This window comes from Cibotium barometz, chromosome 23 (genome assembly GCF_041138505.1).
Source record: "Cibotium barometz isolate CiBa-2024 chromosome 23, ASM4113850v1, whole genome shotgun sequence".
Lineage (NCBI taxonomy): Eukaryota > Viridiplantae > Streptophyta > Polypodiopsida > Cyatheales > Cibotiaceae > Cibotium > Cibotium barometz.
Genome location: NC_141068.1, coordinates 53,818,924 through 53,840,385, shown reverse-complemented (window position 1 = coordinate 53,840,385; position 21,462 = coordinate 53,818,924). Strand labels below are relative to the sequence as shown.

General features: G+C 40.3%; 1 protein-coding gene and 1 pseudogene across 8 annotated transcripts; both read right to left on the bottom strand.

Annotated features, from left to right (window-relative positions):
- Positions 1-4,288: 4,288 nt before the first annotated feature.
- Positions 4,289-12,854, bottom strand: LOC147626094 (uncharacterized). Of its 7 annotated transcripts, none has more exons than XR_015268773.1 (12): positions 12,181-12,854; positions 8,954-9,017; positions 8,217-8,863; positions 8,028-8,133; positions 7,742-7,946; positions 7,374-7,648; positions 6,966-7,288; positions 6,665-6,898; positions 5,591-5,932; positions 4,903-5,506; positions 4,606-4,814; positions 4,289-4,521 (listed from the first exon to the last, which is right to left on the bottom strand). XR_015268773.1 is itself a non-coding variant. In XM_086817651.1 (10 exons), exons 3-10 carry the CDS (start codon positions 8,233-8,235, stop codon positions 5,439-5,441), a joined length of 1,572 nt encoding a protein of 523 aa, XP_086673777.1. In that variant the 5' UTR covers positions 8,236-8,863; positions 8,954-9,017; positions 12,181-12,854; the 3' UTR covers positions 4,550-5,438. The 7 variants fall into 7 exon arrangements, 2 of the variants coding, with proteins under 2 accessions (XP_086673777.1, XP_086673778.1); XR_015268776.1 differs by having other exon boundaries at positions 4,606-5,506; positions 12,181-12,334; positions 12,642-12,854; XR_015268774.1 differs by having other exon boundaries at positions 4,634-5,506.
- Positions 12,855-17,527: 4,673 nt separating this feature from the next.
- Positions 17,528-19,595, bottom strand: LOC147626093 (uncharacterized; annotated as a pseudogene). The gene is made up of 2 exons (XR_015268827.1): positions 19,111-19,595; positions 17,528-18,636 (listed from the first exon to the last, which is right to left on the bottom strand). The product of XR_015268827.1 is annotated as an uncharacterized LOC147626093 (transcript).
- Positions 19,596-21,462: the final 1,867 nt, after the last annotated feature.

Here is a 21,462-nt window from a genome sequence, read left to right as displayed (position 1 = left end):
TGACATTTCTAGTGAGTTTTTCCTATATCGCCACTCTTAAGCTTGGCACCAAGAATTCCATAGGCATGACAGCTTCAGTACCATAGGTTAGACTGAAGGGTGTCGTATTTGTGGCTACTTTATATGCATTTTACGATAGGCCCAGAGTGCTATTGGCAACTTTTGTTCCCAATCGTTTTAGCTAGCCTCTACTATCTTGGTCAGGATTATGCATAAGACTTTGCTTATTCTTTCTTGACCATTAGCTTGGGGGTAGTAGGGAGAGGATTTCCGGTGGGTGACCAAGAATTCTTATAGCAAGAATTGTATAACTTCATTGATGAAGTGTGTACCATTATCACTCACCACCTCAAGAGGGCACCCAAAATGAGTGATCACACACTCGTAAGGAATTTTACCATGGACCTTGCATCAACTTTTCGGGTGGCCCTAGCTTCGCAACCCATTTTGTGCAATAGTCCATTATCACTATAATGTATCATGCCTGAGTGTGTTGAGTAGCCAAACTAATGGGTCCCATAAAAATAATGCCCCATTTCTCAAATGGCTGTAAGAACAGGACTAGATTTAGGGGCATTTTTCCCTTACTTTGTGGAGTTGTCACTCGTTGGCATTCATCGCATCGTTTGGTGTATTCTACAGCATCTCCAAACAAAGTGGGTCACCATAGTCCTACCACCAGTAGGATTTTTCGAGCAGTGATGTCCGCTCTGCAAAGTGTCTCGCCTGCCGCCTGCAATTCCAGAGTGGGCTTGCTCTAGAACAGAGACATTTTATTCGTCCTCTCGAACACATCGTCTCTTGATTCTGTCTTTGCCTTGCCTATAAAGTTGTCCTGTGATTAACTGATAGTAGGAGATAGCCTTTTTAATGAGGCATCTTGCTCTATCTTTGTTGTTGATAAGTGTTTTGGTGGGTAGGCCATTAGCGAACGAGCAAGTGTGTAATTTCCTCTCCCCATTCAAGAATCAAGCACAGCTAAAACAAGGGGGCATTTGGCAAGTCATCATCAACACCCACCAGTGGCTCACCATTGGGGATGCATGACATATGGTTGGTCAGGACTTGCTGTGAGCCTTTTCATAAATACCATGACGGTAAAGTCTAATTCTAGTAAAATTAATAGCCATCTCGTGATTTTGCCAGTGATACAGGGTTTATTTACAAGGTAAAGGAGAGCTTGGTGGTCCACAAAAATGAACTTGGTCACCACCAAAAGATAATGGTGGCAAAAAGTTTTAACTGTGTAGACCATGGCTAATCCTTCTCTTTCCGTGGTGGTATAGTTCCATTTTGCCTCATTTAATTGGCGACAACTAGCAAAGCTAATAGGAAAATCCCTATTGTGTTCACCGGGTTGAGCCAGCACAGCCCCAATTGCAAAGGCAAAGTCATCATGTGAACATGAAATATGATCTCCCAATCTAGAGATCACAAAATTGGGGCACTTGCCAAGGCTTTCTTCAGTGTATCATATGCATGTTTGGCACTCCTCTATCCATTCAAACCAGGAGTCCATAAAGGGGATGCGCAATGTTGGAATACATGAAGATGAAATGTGGATAATATCCAACATGTCCCATGAATCACTGGACTCCTTTGAAATTGGTCGGGGGGTGGCAACTCAAGAATGAGTCTCACCTTCGGTGGAGATTCCATAATTTGAGACAATATGTTCCAAGATTACCCCATGCTAGACCCTAAATTGGAATTTGAGAGGTTGAGAGAGATCCTATAGATTCGTTATCTCTCTAGCACTTTCCGTAGACACCACAAATGTGCTTTCCACAGAGTTGACATAGAGGTCATCCATGAAAATTGCAAGGAATTTCCAGAGATATTCCTTATCGGCCGTGCACATTAGGCATTTAAAGGTGCCTGGGGCATTGTTTAGCCCAAATGGTATGACTCAGTATGTGTTGCCCATTCAGTAACAAAGTTATTTTATGTTAATCCTTTGGATCAATCAACACTTGATTCTACCTAGAAAATCCGTCAAGGAAGTTGTAGGCTTACTTTCCTGCAACTCTCCTGAGCACATGCTCTACGAAAGGCAATGGATAGTGATCCCGTATCGTGGTGGCATTGACCTTTTTGAGGTCCATGCACACTCGCAATTTATCGTTCTTTTTGGACACTATCACTATGGGTGAAACCCATTGGCCACATCCAGCCTTCAGAGGAGCTTTTGAAACTTTCCTACATAGTCTTCCACCGTCAACTTTTTTTGGTTCATCCAAAATAGCTTATCCCAGCACATGCATGGAGGTCTTATCCTCCTAAAATCTCTAGAGAAATGCATCCTTGATTGCATCATAGGTCGGAAAGTGAGCATAATCATATTGAGAAACCTAGAGAGCCGCACTCTTTTAGGTTGGTACAAAAGTTACCTTCTTCACATTCGGATCAATCAGCCCGGGGACATTCACATGCCAAGAACTGTCAAAGAGAAGAATGTGTGCATTCGCATCCTCCGAAGATTTCCTGGAGAATTTTAGATACTTCACCCATGACTACTAGTCATGGAAACATGTTGTAGTGATGAAATTGAGGAGGGGTGGTAGGGGCAGGGGGTTGGTGGGTGTTGTGGTGGGTTTTGTCGTGATGGGTTGTTCCCAACATCCAGAGAGGATGGACGAGTTGGATGGACGAGTTACAAACTCTTTGTCATCCTCAAAATCCTCTAAGTGGAGTTCTACTGTTGGACGAACTGGAAGGGTTTATGTAAGATTCCTCCCCCTAGCTTTTGAGATGTATAGGTGTAAGAACTACCCCTTCAGTCTCTTGTAATCATCCCCCCCTCATAAATGGAAAAAGATCTTATGTTACCCTGTTTTGGCCTTGAGAGAGAAAATATCTAGAGAGAGGTAATTCAAAATTGAGATATTTTTGGATGCAAAAATCCTCCTAATGTCTAAGATGAATTCCCCTGAAACATAAGTTCAAAATGAACTTTCCAATGTGCATTAGGAATTAATTGAATATGTGTAAGAGACCATAGCCTAAGGGTCCACATTTTCAGAACTTTTTGGATTAAGGTCCAAATAAGGTTCCAAAGGGCCAATAGGATTAATCCAAGTGTTGGGATGAGATAAATACAATGAATAAAAGAAAATAGCCCAAAAATGAGTAAATGCTCACATAAGATGAAGAGTTGACTGAGTACAAGGTTTAATAGTTAAAAACTAAGCTATATTAGTAAATAAATGAGATATTTAGGTGAAATGATGCATTTTGACACTTTAGTAAGGTGGGAAACCCACTTGAGCTAGGCACCTTCTTCATCATCATTGCTTGGGTTTTTTAATTCAAAAAAATGTGATATTTTTATCTCTCCTCTCTCTTGGAGAAAACTGGATAAAAAAGGGATCCAAATCTTGTCCAAATTGGGTCAAACTGGATAAAAAAGGGATATTTTTATCTCTCCTCTCTCCTGGATAAAAAAAGGGATCCAAATCTTGTCCAAATTGGGTCAACCTAGTTGGACTTGGTTAGTGGCCTCCCTCACCTATAAATAGACCCTCATTCCTTTTTATTTTCATATTGGAGCATTACCATGCCAGTATTATCCTCAAAATTAGTATATTTCTATGGGGGATTTTTTTTGTGAGCTTTTTTTGCCGAGCTTTTTGGAGCAATGAACAAGGAGTCCGAGCTTTGCAAAGGACCATGAACTTACTATGAGCTTTGTAAAGGACCAAGAACTTACTTACATATAAATAACAAGCTTTGAAAGATCAACAATACAAATTTCAGTCTTTTAAAGATCTAGTCCATAAAAATATTAATTACAAAGTCTTTTGATCCACATCATACTTATTGATATAATTACATATATTCATATACCTATCTAAATTATTCATGCACCTCATACATATACACATACAAAATATACATATACATACATACATGCAGCAAGAGCTACCTACATACTAACATATATACATACATACATACATACATACATACTTTCTTACTTACTTAAATATAAAAAACAATCCTTTAAAGATAAAAAATGTATATATCGATCTTTAAAGTTCCAAACCATGAAAATCTCGATTACAAAGTCTTTTGATCCACATCATACTTATTGATATAATTATATATATACATATATCTACCTAAATTCATACACCTCGTACATATACATATACATACATACATACAAGAGCTACCTACGCAGCACTAACATATATACATACATTACATACATACTTTCTTACTTACTTAAATATATAACACAATATTTTAAAGATCAAAAATGTATATATTGATCTTTAAACTTCCAAACCATGACAATCTTGATTACAAAGTCTTTTGATCCACAAATTATAGCATTCTTCTATGTGTCATCCTGACCTAATGAGAAATTTCCCAGACATGCTTTGGCTACCTCCATGTCATTCTCTATCCCCATATAGTGCCTTTTTTAACTCTTGGCATGCACGTCCCAAGCCTCCACATCCCGCAAAAACGTCCAAGACACCATCTCCTTCACTTGAGAAGGTCTCCACTAGCCACCTACAATGAAATGCAATCATAAACGTGCATCTAAGTATTTTGAAAAAGTAGCTATGAAAATGAAGAGAATGAAAATTGTCTCACCTAAAGAACATAGGAGATCTTTCTGCACCACCTCGAATGTAGCGCTCCAAGACCATCGTGCATTGGAATGGATGCTTCTTATTCTTCTCAAAAATGAAATTTCGTTGAGCATTGAATAACTTCTTTGAAACATTTTGCCCAGCCTCACGATCAATAATAGGGACATGGCAATTTACTCGATAGAACATACTAAGCGCCAATGTATCCACCTACCATAACAAGAAAACATTATGTTTGGATATCCATACCACATAACATGTATACATAAAGGGAAATATTTGAGAGATTATGACTTACCCGTTCTCCATTCTCATACAAATAACTTGATTCCACATGAACAGACATTGTTCGATGCATGACCAATCCAACTTTCTTTCCCATGGAATATATTTTAGGAAGTTGATCCATTAGACTCAAACACACAAACCAACCCTCATCAGCCCCAAACAAACCAACAAAACTGAGTGTGGCACGTATCAATGATAAAGAAACTTGATTCCATGAGGGACACCCATCTGTATCTACATCAACAACCTATAAACCTGTAGGAAAGTTAGCCCATACGAGGCAAGCCACTGTATATGAGGGAGCACCTCTATGAGATAGAGCCACTGTGTATGAGGGACACCCATCTGTATCTACATCAACAACCTATAAACCTGTAGGAAAGTCAGTCCATACGAGGCGAGCCACTGTATATGAGGGAGCCCCTCTATGAGATAGAGCCTTGGGAATCTTCATCAAGAATTCTTCCACACTACATAAAAGATTTATGATGTTTGGTTTTGGTAAGTATAACTTGGAAAACTAATTATATGGTGAAATTATTCTTTTTATCTATCTGAGCCCTCCGAAAGAGTGTGGACGTCTACCAGCAATATGTGTGAAGAACATCTCTCACCTGCAAGTAAACAAGACAAAAAATGAGATGCATTTCAAAAGCACACACTTCTCAAAATAAATTTACGATGGAAAGTACTCTTACTAGTCATGTCCATGATGTCACGTTTTCCTGACACCTCCCCCTCTTGAAGATGCTCTAAAGGGTCTCTCTCTTGATCTTCATTTGTGGGGTCTCCCTCTCGAACATCATGCATAATGTCAAGACGTCTCTTTGTTCGCCTCTCACGTTGCACTTGAGACGATGTAGATGTATGCTCTTGGTGTGATTGTGGCACTCGTGACAGTGGTGTGGATGGTTTTGGGGCCACGCGCGAGGATCCAACTACTGGACACTGGGTCAAGTTTGTTGGCTGTGGGGAAGGTATTCTAGAGTCTTCTTGAGTTGGGGGTTCTCTTTCAAGCTCAGATTGGCAATTCTTAAATTCTTTAAGAAATAGATCAAGATAATTTAGTAAAAAGGTAGAAATCTCCAAACCTTTTTGTATATGTATATGTGTGTAGATGTATATGTATCTATGTATATGTATATGTACATGTATATGTATGTGTATATGCATATGTACATGTATATGTATGTAGGTATGTATCTTTGTATATGTATGTGTATGTATATGTATGTAGGTATATGTATCTATTTATATATATATGTATGTAGGTATGTATATATCAAAACTTAACAATGTTTCTTTAAAATCTGATATGCCAAACCTTAAATGTAACATGAACTATGTATGTACGTATGTATGTATGTATGTACAAATTTGTAAAAAATTTGGACAGCATCTCCTTTGCATTTTCTAAAAAATCCCAAAATAAACTTCAAAACTTAACAATGTTTCTTTAAAATCTAACATGCCAAATCTTAAATGTAACATGAACTTTGTATGTATGTAGGAATTTAGTATATAATTTAGTGTATTTATGTAGGTATGTATTTATGTATGCATATGTATATGTACATATATGTTTACATATGTATTTGTATATGTATATATCTGTATGTATATGTATCTAATATGTATATGCATATGGATAGTTTATATATATATATATGTATGTATAGGTATGTATTTGTATAGGTAGGAAGGTTTACATATACATATACATTTACATTTACATTTACATGCATATAATTCAATAGAAAGTAAAAAAGTACCTTTTTCTAGGAGCTTCTCACTTGGAGGCACATGATTTAGAGGATAGTCCAACCACCAAGGACATCTCTTATATTCCCAATCAGAAACCCCTCTGGCAACCCATTCCTTCGGGTACATTGTTTCCAAGGAATTTGGATCTACCCATTCTTTGATTGCTTCCGTCTCTTCGTCCATTAGACCTTGGCCAATGAGTAGCTGCACCCACCTACATATCCAAAATAAAACAAACAGCACTAAAATATTTTTTTAATGCGTATATGTATTTTCTGCAAAAATAGAATGGCATTAGAAGATATATACCTGTAGACAATCCTCTTTGCGGCATTCTCCACCTCAGGTTTTGGCCTTCCTTCACTTTTCCAATCTTTGCCCACACCTCATGGAAGGCCCATGGTATGTGTTTCGATCGCTCCTCTTGCACCCATTGCATAAATGGTGGGACGTAGATAACATCATCATATACCAATAAACCCTCCAAAATAGAGTCCGCCTCCCCTATTAGCTCTTCCCAATACAACTCTTTCTTCATATGCAGCAACGTCTTTTTGTTATCCCCAAACATCTCCGAAATTAAATTGTCCTTTGCCCTCCCGATCATAAGCATTTGAAGCAATTCCGTCTTCCTATTTCAGCATCATACCAAAGCCATAAGAGATTAGATGTTAAGGTTAGTTTATGTTAAGGAAGGTTTATTGACATGTGACATACCTTTGAGTTGAAATCCGAGATATGGCGACTGTGTAGAGCTTTTCTTTGGTCAGAGCAACCAATCCCTTCTTAGACCAATAATAGTTATATACGAGTTGAAAGAATGCATCACCATTGGATGGGTTTGCAATTATGAGCATCTTGTATGCTCTATCTCGAAATGTTTGCTCTACACCACGTCTGGCTTTCTCACATTTTGTCTCATATTCTTGAAACCCCATGGCATGTCTATTAATGCATGATATAGCTTGCTTCACCGCATTTTCAAACGATGTCTATGTATAACGAAAAGGACTCATTATCACTCACACGATTAAAAAACATTGATAATCCGTTTATTAATAAAAGATGGGAAATGCAAACACTACCTTCCACACAAGCTGTGCCAAGATTGTAGCTGGAGCATTGTACCATTGCTCTCCACTTCGTCGCTCCAAACTAAGCTCCATTAAAGCCCACCTCCTTACGTCTTCACCAAGGTAGTCCAATATGGATGATTTGTCCGCCATTCCAAATCGTTGAAACATGAAGATCTCATGTGACAATGTGGGTGTAACACTAGTGTGCACCAATCTGTTGTAAAGAGTCACAATGAGCCAAGAACTTAACAATGACTTCACAATGTCCGTAATTAAGTAGAGAGAGATCACTTACTCATTTTGAGATCGCAAAGCCAATGGCAATTCTCCTTCTTGCTTCTTGTCCACAACCAAAAATTGACATTTGACCCGGACATGGCGTGAGGGGCTATGAGACCAAGCTAGAGAAAACAAAATAAAGATATTACAATATATTACTTTTAATGTTGCATAGAATCACTCTATGGCATTCAAAAGAACATACCTTCACGCACTCGAGACATCCATGTCTTCACACGATGATTGCCATCCCAAACAAGAAACTTCTTACCACACTGAGGTCCTCCCACTCAATTTCTCTGATTTCATCCTCAAATCTGTCATGTTGTACCACCCAGTTTAGTCCCCATTCTTGCAAGTCTATTTGTGTAACCGCGAAATACATAGAGCTTCCGGGACGTGTAAGTGAAACTAAAAAAGGACGAGATGCTTCGACATAGCCATGGCAGTCAAAGGAATCACGAAACACCTCAAGTTGGCTAGAAACTGTATGGATGGCTTCATTTGGAATTAGCTTGCATAAAGGGACCAATGGGATAGAGGAATTGTGTTGCACAAAAAACTTTTTGGATACATCACCAAGCAATCCCAATTCAATAGATTCTCCAAGAAGCCTTCTATGGGTCTCCCCTTGACCAGTACTAGATTTAGGCATCTCCGTGTGAGTTGGAGGAGGTGAGCTCATTTCGTTCTTCAACACAAGCGCTTCTTCCTCATGAACAAGAGAATTATGCGCTTCTGTTTCCTCTCTAACAGGAGATACATGTGAGGACATAGGTGTCCGTGATTGAGCTTCCTCGTCGCTAAGAGTCAAACAAACACGCCCAGATCTAAGTGAGTATCCCTTGTTGTCTGTAAGACACACACACCAAGCCCAAGTAAGCATATCTAAAAACATTAAAACACAATCTCAGTAGAATCGTGGCTATTCACATCATATACCTTTCTTAGTCTTTTCTTGTTGTTTTCCTGCTCTTTTCTTGGAGCCATCTCTCTCTCTTTTGCCCTGAATATGAGTAGCAAAAAGTTTGAGTTGAATGACAGATAGAGATGATCAACCTCACACATAAACCCTACTTCATGTCTATAGGAAAACATCAACCTCACACACAAACCTTACTACATGTCTAAGAAAACATTCAGGATGGTGAAAGCTCTAGAGGCTAGCACACAACTTCAAAGAGGAGATCAGTAAGCTCACAAGGCCGGATACCAAAACCAAGATCGGGCCGTAACTATAGGCCCTATTCAAAGAAACCTCTAGGAAAGAAACATTCACCCATCATCAACTAATGGGCCCCACTGTGCTGGATCCACCATGCCCAAACTAGCCCCAATAGTGCCAGGCCCATCTAGTTTTTGGGAAACCATAGAATTGGACTAGACGTAGGGACTGGACGTAGGGAGTATTAGATTACTTGAATAAATGCATGACAAATGTCGCCAAATAAATGTCCAAACTACAAACAATCATAAGGAAAAAAGATGTGGCATGTTCTTAGAGCACAAAGTCACAGAAGAATTGAGGAGCTAGCAAGAACCACTATAGGAAGAACTGCACAATCTTAAGGAGAGCATAAGCCAATCAAGTAGAAAACCTACAAAGGCAGCTAACAGAGATCCAAGAGGCCAAGAAAGGGCTAGGACAAGAGGCATCCTCCCCCTCACCATCGCCTCATCTCCATCCTCCACCTATAGTAGCCGAGGGATACTATCAAGGGAAGAGTCGAATATGGGTACCAAGGAAGGGGGGTGACATTCATTTTTAAAGGTATCCTTATAAGCTTAAATAGGGGCCTGTTAGTAAATCTCTCGGAAAAAACAATACCTATCTCTATACATGTGCCACAGCAACAAACTTAAAATCATAACAAAAAAGAGCATTGTGCAATATACCCCTTTCAATATTTTGTCTACAGTGCAAGACTATGCCCGAATAAGGTTGAAACATGTTTTACATACATTGACAGGAGGTTAAGCTTCAATGTTAAAATAAAAGCCACACAAATAAACGAAACATTGCAAGTATGTTCAGCTTATAGTAGTAAGAGCGCACATAATATTAACGTTGGCTTGCAGCATCTCTGATGATCAAACTATCAACCACAGTAACTATAAACAGCAGATGTAGCCTATGCCTTCTAGGCGAGGGAAGTTTTTCTGGGTTCGGTTTTGGAAGAACCGAGAGATTAGTCTCTTGTCCAAATATTCGTGGGCGAGGCCCCGAGTGAGAGTCTCTGCCTTGCGCAAGAAGTGCTACTTCTGCTGCTAGCACCCCCCAGAATTCGTTGCGCGTAGGGGGCAGGGATCTTTCAGTGAATTAGAGCATAATGGATGAGATTAATGCAAAATAAACTCCTCCCTTGCTGTAAATCACCGCGAGCTTGTAGGCACTCTTCTTGCATTTGTTGTGAAGACGAAGCTCTCTAATGAGTGTAAGTGCTAGCCATGGCTAAGAGTTGAAGACCGCATTGCGCACAGACCGTAGACAGCAGCCAAGCGAAACATGCAGCTCAAACAACAGCCATGGCATTAACGTGGAATGCAAGCTTCGTGGTGCTCTACGTGAAGAGAAAAAGTAGTACAATTAAAACCCTAATGTTTGGGAAACAAAATTTGAAAGATGGAGGCAAGATTTGCTCCAAGAATCAAGCAAGGGTGAGGGAGCAGGGAAAAGCATTTTGATTAACATTCCCTAATCAAGATTAGTGGATTAATGATCCTCTTTCCCAAGTTTGTTGGTCCCGAATTTCAAATTTGATAAAGCCATCCCCAAATTTGATCCACCATAACCCATAGCCCCCAAAAGCTCATGAAAATGTGAATCAAAAGGATCAAATCCACTCGAGCAAAATCATCATAGCCCCATTTCTTGATCAAGAAAATCAAGAAATCAAGAAACTCAAGAAAAACTCAGAAATTTAAAAAAAAATCAAGAAAATGGATCAATTCAAAGCTCTGATACCAATGCAAGAAACTAGGGTTGGCTACTCAAGGCATGGAGTGACAACATGGGTGTGGGTCACTATCCTAACATCTCATAAGGGAGAAGTCCACCATGAAAGCTTGGGCATGAGAGCTCCAAGAAAGGTAATAGTCAAAATGATCAATAATGTGTGTATAATGCCCATGAGCCCTATGTATCATATATCCCAAGGCCCCCAAAGGCACACAAGTAAATGACCCTAAGCCCAAGTGCCTAGGCCCCATCCCCCATGTGCATGTGACACCAAATCTACTTCGTTAACGATTGCATTGCAGCTCGAAGGCAAGACCCAACGACACATACTTCCACAAGGGTAAGGTAAGCTCTTAACTTGAACACTTGCCCTTCCTCCCCCCATCGACACATGCTTCGACAAGGGTAAGGTAAGCTCTTAACTTGAACACTTGCCCTTCTTCCCCATCCTCTTTTTGTTGTTGGGGCCCTTGTGCCTCGCCCTTCTTTGCACCCACCATTGCTTCCTCTTTTTGTTATTGTTGGGGCTGTTGGATCTTTCTCTTCTTTGCACCCATTTCTTCCTCTTTCTATTGTTGTTGGGGGTCTTAGGTCTTGCTCTTCTTTGCACCCTCTAGTTCACCTTCTTGAGCATTCTTCTTCTTGGGTGGTTGGCTCTCTAGCTTCTCTCCTTCGTAGGATCTCATTCGGGGAATCAAGGATCCGACAACAACGGAAATGGCTTTCTTTCTACTCCCTTGGAGACTTGGGTGGCTTTTTCCAAGTGGAGCTTCAATGGAGAAGGGAAGGGGTGGTTCCATCTGGCCTCCTCCTGATGAAGGACATACAGGCACGTCCAACGGCGGTTGGATTTCTTTTAATCCTTCACAGGCATCCCCTTGTGTTGCGAGGGAGTGTCCAGACTTCGGTTTCTTGATGTACGAGCTCGTTGAGAATTCCATGGCCACCTTCTAGTGGGGGTTTGGGCCTGTCCTACTCACCGTGCTCTTTAGCCATGATTTGTACAATGCCTTTGTAACTGTATTGCCCTCTCCTTCTTGAGCCTAGCATTCTCTGCTAGTTGCCATAACAAGTTATGAAAATGAGGATAGACAACCCTTTCATAATAATAAAAAGTGTTATTTTTTTAGTAATTTTAAAAATAGTAATTCTTAAATATAAAAAAATAAATATCTAAAATTTAAAAATAGAAAAATATGGCTTATCAAACCTCTGAGCTACAAATTCTTGGCTTGTGTCCTTACCCTTTGCAAGTGGTACTTGTAAAACTAATTAAATTGTCTTGTTTTTCCACCGCCATGGTATATAGTTCGGAAGTAGTTAGTTCGTGCTTGATAGTGTGATTTCTCCATGCCTTGATTTCTCTGGCGATGAACATGATAGATTAGATTTACAGTGCTTGATGGAGAAATGCAGGAGAAGCAAAAATTGCCCCGTCGAATTGAGTAGCTATAGTAGCCTCAACGTGTATGCGTTGAGAGATGCATCTGGCATATGTATAGGTTACAATAATGCTCTAGGACAAAAACTTTTGCTAAGTGAGCAGTAAGGACCACGAAGCTGCAGAATTTGAGGGCAAGCATGGGAAGGCCCTCCAAAGCACCCATTTTCTCAAACGCCCAAACTCACAAATTTTACTCAATAAAGTAAGATCAACAAATATATATTCACCTTGCTCTAAAAGAAAAATGCTTGACGGAAAAACGATTTTCAGAATTGATCCGCCCACTCTCACCCATTTTCAGAAAGCCCTCTTGTCTTAATATCCGTAATTAAGGAGAAATTTCACCACGGTCTCTCTGCGCGTACTTGAGCGTGAAGATGAAGCAAACAGCAGTTCGCCCAAATTTCATCGCAATGGATGAACTTTTTGCTGAAATTAGGAAATTGCTAGAGAAAGACTTTTTTCCACAATCGATTTTCCCTATTCAAAAATCTTATTATTAACCAGTTTTAATAATTAAAAACCTATAAGTTCAATCGTTTTTTTTTTAACTTTTCCCAGTGCAAAATACACTAAAGGACGGTTTTTTTTTCTAGCGGTTGGGTAAACCATACAATTGTGATCAAAATGACATCACCTATATAATAAAGATGATAAATAGGGTTATTCTCTAGGTGGTCTGTATTTTGACGATGGATTATAATTGGGTACTTTGTCTACAAGTGTTGAGTTGTCAAAGGGAGTCAAAATCTAAGTGATTATTGTATGCAAGATTGTAATCTTGTCAAAAGGAGTCATAGTCAAAATCTAAGTGATCATTGTATGCACGATTGTAATCTTGTCAAAGGGAGTCAAAATCTAAGTGATTATTGTATGCAGGATTGTAATCTGAGCCAAGATTTTAGAGCATATGCTTGAGAAAGTTATTGCACAGGGTTGAGAGAGGTGGCATGAATAGCTTGAACACTATTATATTATTGTTAATCCATGGATTGATTCTTACATAGATTTAAACGAAAATGTTTTTTTAATTTTAATATATATAGTTTATTTTGTTTGATTTTGTTCATTGATTTAATCTCTGAAAGATTTTGTATTTTATTTCTATATTTTAGCTTTTATTTATTTATTGAGATCTTCATGTTTGGATATTTCCTCTTGTGTGCACTTCCTTGACCTTTTGTGTGTACACCTCCTTTTATCAAGCTTTCACATACATCTAGAGGTTCCAAGTTCCTTGAGACATATTTAACCATCAAAATTATGTAAGCATTCGCTCATTATTTTTCTCTCATCAATACCATCATTTTCATTTTAGAAGTTAGTTTGCATCTTGTCTCTCCTTTGTTGCTATTCATCATAAGCTTCGAACACTCGAACATATTATGGCCTATCTTTTCACACTAGGAGGATTGGACGTCTGTCTTGTGTAGTGATGTGGGAAAGGTTTTGTTTAATAATGTTTATGTGTGGGAAAAAGGGCTTAAAAGGTCTCCGATATAGTGGATTTTTTAAAAGATAAAAAAAAGATTTCTAAAGTTTAAAAAATTAAAAATAAATGATGCTTATTGTTGGCTTTATGCAACGCTATAATCTTCAACGGAAAAAAAATAGGGATTCCTTTTAAACGATTTGTATTTGCCATCGCGCTGATCTACTCATGTGGTAGAGTATGCGCTTCTATGGAGTCAATACTTTATGCTGGCATTTGTGGGCTTTACAAGATGGTCCTTGGTGTCCGCCTTGGCTTTTGGATAACGATACTAAACAGTGGATGCTCGTTGAAGAGAGGCAATTGTTGGTAGCACTAAAGATGGCAATTTTGGGTTGCATTGCTTTTTATGTCTCTAATAATTGCAAGACCCGGGATGACTAGGGTGGTTAAGCGATGGAAGGCGAATTGATACCATGTTTAAATTTAGAGAATATGCTTGACAAAGTTATTGCATAGGGTTGAGAGAGGTGGCTCGAATAGCTTGAACATGACTATATCTATCTATTCTATTACTCCCCCTACCACGTGTCACTCTCTCCAGCCATCTCCCTTTCCGCGTGACCAAAGGAGAGGGGAGAGTAAGCCAAGGGAGAAAGGGGAGAGATTCACACTGTCTTTTATTACAATTTGAATTTTTCCATCTCATGTCATTTCAATTTTTAAAAGGAGACCTCCCTCTTAAAAAGTGAGCTTCATGATTTTCTTGAGAGAAAAAATAGGGGCCTCCCTCTTAAAAGGTGAGCTTCATGAGATGAAAACTTAAATGTGTATGTATCTCTCTTTCTCTCTCTCATTGTAAAGAAAAGACAAAAGACATTGTATATAAGATATAGAGCACACCGTGCATCGCTACCCATTAAAATATCTCTCTTTCTCTCTCTCATTGTAAAGAAAAGACAAAAGACATTGTATATAAAATATAGAGCACACCTCACCGTGCATCGCTACCCATTAAAATTTAATTAATTAAAATTATATCTATATGTGTGTTTATTTATTTTATAAATATACATGTATATATAGGTATATACAAGTATATGTGTCTAAATATAAAAAAATATAATATTATAAATAATATATATTTATGTGTGTGTGTGTGTGTGTGAGAGAGAGAGAGAGAGAGAGAGAGATACAAACGGAGACATAGACGTCTATGTGTAAGAGAGTGTGACTGGGGGGAGGAGACAATGCATGTGCGATGTGTGTACATGTAGGGGTGTGTGTGTGTGTGTGTGTGTGTGTGAGAGAGAGAGAGAGAGAGAGAGAGAGAGAGAGAGAGAGAGAGAGATTACATGTAAGATGCATTTATTTGTGTGTGTGTGTGTGTGTGAGAGAGAGAGAGAGAGAGAGAGAGAGAGAGAGACTACATGTAAGATGCATTTATTTGTGAGAGAGAGAGTGTGTGTGTGTGTGAGAGAGAGAGAGAGAGAGAGAGACATTACATATAAGATGCATTTATTTGAGAGTGAGCACATCTCACCACACACACCCCCACTATTAAAATTTAATTAATTAAAATTGTATATATATGTGTAAATTTATTTATATATGTGTGCATGAGAGAGAGAGAGAGAGAGAGAGAGTAACATTTATATATATCTGTAAATTGTATATATATGTGTAAATTTATTTATATATGTGTGTGCATGTGTGTGTGTGTGTGAGAGAGAGAGAGAGAGAGAGAGAGAGAGACAGAGAGACAGAGAATTTCTATGTGTGAGAGAGTGTGTGTGGAGGGAGAGAGTGTGCATTTGCATTAGTGCATGTGCGGGAGTGTACATGTGTGTGTGTGTGTGTGTGTGTGAGAGAGAGAGAGAGAGAGAGAGAGTGAGATAGGGGCTGGCCTAGGAGGAGGGGAGAGAAAGAGAGTGTGAGATAAAGAGAGAGTGAGATAGGGGCAGGGCTAGGGGGAGAGAAAGAGATGGGTGTAAAGAGAGAGAGAGAGAGAGAGAGAGAGAGAGAGATTAAAAGTAGATTTCAATAAAATATAAATAAAATAAAATTATGTGTGTGTGTATGTGTGCTTTTTTTACATGTGTAAATAAGAAAATTAAAGATATATATATATGTATGTATGTATATAGTAAACATATCATAATATACTATAATAATGATATATAAATCAATATACATATAGTAAATATATAATAATATTATATTAATACCATTATATATAAACACATTCACACACACCATTATGTACGCGTATACACAGCCACACACGTGTATGTGCAGGGTGTGTGTGTGTGAGAGAGAGAGAGAGAGAAAGAGAGAGAGTTTCCATATGTGTGAGAGACAGGCACGAGAAGAGAGAGTGCGTATGCGAGATGGGTGTAAGAAGAGAAAGAGTGCATGTGCACATGTATGTGTTTGAGAGAGGGTTGTGTCTATGCACGTGATAGAGACATAAAGAGTGCATTTGAGAGAGAGACACATGGATGTTTATGTGAGAGAGTTGCACATAGACACATGCACATACATACACATGCACACATACACACGTGCACACTACAAATACACACCACACATAAAAATACATACTCACACACACTTGCATATACATACAAGTGTGAGAAGAGAAAGAGTGCATGTGCATGTGTTTGAGAGAGGGTTGCGTCTATGCACGTGATAGAGACATAAAGAATGCATTTGAGAGAGACACATGGACGTTTATGTGAGAGAGTTGCACATAGACACATGCACATACATACACATGCACACATACACACGTGCACACAAGCATAAACAAACACACACCACACATAAAAATACACACTCACACACACTTGCATATACATACACATGCATAAATACATACACACATGCACACTTATGTACGCACATACATGTGTATGCACATATGCATACAAGCAAAAACTTTATGCCACAGCAATGCGAAGGTCACCTACTTATTATATTAATCCATGGATTGAGTCTTATATAGGCTATGATGCGGCCGCACCCTTTTGGTTATAATTAATTATATTTAATATTATTATTAAGTTTAATCTCACACGCTTATGCCCTCCCGAGTGAGAGCGTCGACAACTCCACCAAAACTATGAGTTCTAAAAGCCCTAAAAGGACCAATGTTGTAGCGGTATATGCGTTTCAAGGCAGTAATTTTCCAGAATTTGCAGTTTTTTACAAAATTTAATCAAATGTCAAAAAAAGTAGATTTTTGAAATTGAGAAAATAAAAAATTCAAATTCAAATGAAAAATACAGTATGCCCATTGTATGTAGTTCGTTGCCAATATATAGCTCACACTTCAGCGTAACAAATTCATGTAACTTACAACTTCAAAATCAGACCCATCAGACATCGCCATACCCCTACCTGCCCATGCTGATGTGGTGGGTATCCATCCACCGCCCATATTTCATGGGAAGACAATCTCCCCCGCCCATGTATGGGCGGTGGGGTATCAAAAGAGGCAGGAATCAGGATGGCAACAGACTGACGTGTATACAGGAACGGCTCTTTCTCTCTCTCACATATTTCTGTACATTGATGTTTTCCCACTAGCTGGGTTCTTGCTAGTTTCGTTCTAGTTGATTTGGCAAAGTTGTGACCGTCTCTATATTGCGCCAATTCTATCCTGCAAAATTACTTTCCGATGTCTTCTAGTTGATTTGTGAGCCTCTAGGCTCTCTCTATGGGCCATGGTCCCATATCCTTGATCGTATCAGTTTGAAACGGTACTTCGCATTTAGTATCAATTTGTATTTGTGTGCATTTCTGGAAAATTCTGCCCCTTTAATGCAGAAAATTCTGGCGATGCTTTTCTGCATCGCCAGACAGAACTGCCTCAGTGGAGTGTGTATCCTCAGATGCCTGTGCTTGCAAGCTGCCAGCTTGGGCAGAATCACTTTGGACACTTCCCCACATCTGCAAACCTCGTGTATCATCACCACGCAACAGTGAAATGCTTGAACTTCTCTTCGGCCCGCAGATTGCATCGAATTTGATGTACATGAAAATCGAAACCAAGTAGCCTGCAGCTGCCACCAGTTCTACGATCATGTACAGCACTGGCAGAGTTCCAAGCCAGAATGTCACAAACAAGACTCCAAGATCAAGCACGAGATGCATAAGGGATACTAGAAACAGTTTAAATCGGAAGGTCGATAATCCGAGCTGATTGCTGTCATTGGCTTCACTCACCATGGGTAGAGGGGGCCAAGGATCATGCTCATGTAGCTGAAAGCGAGTGATGTCAGTAAGCGATGGGCATCTCGGAGGCTGTTTGAGAAGGTTTTGGGCGATAGCAGGAGCCAGTAATTGAGCCAGTACGCAGTGATGGTGCCTGCCATGAAGAAGATCGGGATGGAGTCAGAGACATGGAATTTGGCCTGGTCCCGGAGTGATCTATGGTGGGAGAAGTATTGGCGGAGGTGCACAATCATGTTTGCGAAGGTCAGGCAGCGGACGAGGCTAGAGCAAAGGGTGAATCCCCCGCGATGACGCCCGCCGCAATCCTCTGCCTAAAAGTTCTGGTATTCTTGGCTATGGACTGCACGGATGTGCCCCCATTGTAAGCTGCAGAGATGAGAGATGCAGCTACTGAGATTTTGAATGTGGTGGACATGCTCTGGACAAAGACTTTATTTGCCGTGAGGACCAGGTAGCTGCAGAATTGGAGGATGAGCATGGGAACGCCCTCCAAAGCACTGCCCAAGATGCAGTACAATCCATTCAACTCCGGGGATCTCAAGTTTTGGACCCTGATTCAAAACAAAATTAGTGTCGTTTCTTCTATATCGGAAAACATTGAAGGCTGATTACCAAAAGCACCCATTTTCTTAAACGCCCGATAAACCCTCATTAGGCATAGACTTAATAAAATCACCCATTTTGTGTTGGGAAAGTGGAATAATCCATGCCCCACTGTTTTACCAGCTAGACTACACCCCTCAGGGCTGCCTCACATGAGTAGCTCACAGGTATACCGCTTCACCAGCTAGACTGCACGCTGCCTCCGCATGCACCCATTTTTCAATAACCCTCAAGATTGTGGCCACAGAAATGAAAACGCCCCCATCCTTAACAACCCTCAAGATTGTGGCCGCCACAAGACCCTCTTCATCGACTTCTGGCACGTTTTCAGAATTCCGCCCATACACTAATAATTTCACCCGATTTCAGGAAAAACTCTTCATGAGAATTCACCGTCAAGGAAGAAATAGAAAAAGCGTTACCCCTCGCAGCTGACGCTGCGCCAAAGGAGGTTGGAGAGGCGCCAGAGGTGGATGAGCGGCAGGAAGTAGGCGGCCAAGAGGGGGGCATCTCGCTGCCTGTACTTGAGCTTGAAGACGAGGGCGTTGAGGGTGTGGCAGCAAAACAGGACTCCTAGCAGCCCGTAGAAGTAGCCCTCCAGGTCGCTGGTCTGGTGCCTGCAATCCGCATCGCAATGGCCCTCCCTCTCCCGCCTGGTGTAGCGGACAAAGAGGGTGGAGTAGTCCACCAAAACCACCAAGTTGCTGAAGAAATCGAAGAGGTAAGTGACTGCGGACAGGAGGATGCTTGCCACCACCAGCACCACCAACGCCATGCTAGCTCAGCCGTGCAACCCCAAAACTGCGTTCCTGGAATATGCGCCAGCTTTCCCTTCGTGCCTTTCCTGCGTGCGGAAGTTAGAAGTCCCGGCCATGAATTGGACTCTCGGAGTCTCTTCTCCACCACCCCATAGCTTTTAGGACAGGTGTCTAAACCCTTGTCGAAAGACCCTAGTGTTTCGTGAACTTTGAGTCTACTGGTGGCATGAACTGAATGAGACATATTCTTACACAAAAGTTATTTAATGAGATTTTCCTTTTTTCCCAAAGAAAATGGCTATTTATATTAAGAAATTAGAGAAGACACATCAAATGCAAAGCTTTCATCAACAAAATGTCCTTGGTGTGACAACAATCTCTCTCAAAACCAGTACATCCTGAATTGCCGCACGATCAACTTGTCATCCTGTTTGTTCTTTGCTTTCATGTGCAGCTCTGCTATCTTGGCTTCCAAGTCCCTCAATCTCCTTTGGATGAACCTTTCACCTACATGGATCAGATGAACTTTCAACACCAGATGTGCTAAGTAGGATTACTGTTGAAAATGAAGTCAAGTCTGCTTAACCACAGAACCCACAGCATTTCAGTCTCGTCAATGCAGACCATAGCTCCATAGAACAACCAATACTTTCCCCCAAAATTAGGTTTTTCCATCCTAAGAACATGCCATTCCCAAGACTGGATACAAGTTGCAAGAGAGTCAAAACATTTTTTGGCTTGAGGGCAATGGATGAAAATGTGCAAGTCATCCTCCATCTCTTGTCACCTGTGACATTTTCCATCCCCAATATTCAACCTGAAAGCTCTTTGTTGAGTCTAGATGGCTCTGTGCATAAGAAACCAGGCCAGGCATGCTTTCTTGGGTTCAACATACTTGTTCCACAGTTTGCCAAAGAGGAAGTACCGGTGTGATCTGTCTCATGTTCAGTTTACAATGTACTAGGCGAGCCCCTTTCTTGGCTAGAATGGGGAGGGAGTAGGGTTGTGTGCACCACTGAAAGGCTTTGGGGAGTGGCACGTCTCTTATAGAGAGTAACTAGTAGTCACTGTGACTACATAACCTGATCCTATCACCAATGATATCTAACTCTGCATTTGAGACATTGTACAACCTTATTAGCTCTGCCCTGGATAGCCAGGTGTTGCCAACCTTATCCCACACTCCCACAAATAAAGTGCAAATGCCTAGCTTATGCAGCCTGAGAGCAGCCTCAACCTTGTGATCATCCACTGGGGGAAAGGGGAGCATAGGCCACTAGATTGAGTCTCTTCCATGGAGCCCCCCATGTGTGACTAAGTTTTCCTAATAAGATTAGGTCCCCTTTCACAGGCTGAACAAAAAGAGATGACTAGAGGGTTACCAACAGGTTTGATTTGAAATTTGCTCACCATAATTGTGAGGGGTAGTAGATTCTTCCATTTGGGGTGGTCTTTGAATTTAAACTAGTTAGTGTTCCTATTAATCAACTAAGCCCAGTCTTCTGAGGGGTTGAGGAAGGTTCTCAGGATCCATTTGGCATCCAATCTATCAGCCATGTTTGTCACATCTAGGATACCTAGTTCCCCTTTTCCAGTTCCAATACAGCACCAGTCTCCCATTTTACCTTGGGTACTTTCTTTAACCAAGGGTAGCCCCCCATACAAAGTTCCTGCATAGTCTAATGAATTTGTTTAGGTCTTCATCTGAAGGTCTCCAATGGCTCAGATAGTAGATGATAGAGGGGATTATGAAGTGGTTAATAACCATTTTCCTGCCTGCAAGGTTGAGTTGCATTTTTGCCACCTTATGAGTTGCCTTCTACTTTGCTAAGAACTCATTTGCCATCTTTGTTTCAGAGTGACTTGAAAGCCCATTGGAATACCCAGTAGTAGCGTGAATATCACACCATCTTCCAAGGTGTTGTAGCAACTTGCATGCAATAGCCAGTCAGGAGGCTTGTCAATCAATCAGTGATCTAATACCTATTTTTTTATGGTTAATCACTGAGCCTGAAG

Bases quoted from the DNA above. Each gene is read 5' to 3' on its own strand.
- LOC147626094 (XM_086817651.1), bottom strand. The intron at 7,649-7,741 runs GTAGTGTTTGCA...CGTTATACATAG, and splicing joins TGGCACAGCTTGTGTGGAAG to ACATCGTTTGAAAATGCGGT. The intron at 6,899-6,965 runs GTATATATCTTC...AAAATATTTTAG, and splicing joins GCAAAGAGGATTGTCTACAG to TGCTGTTTGTTTTATTTTGG.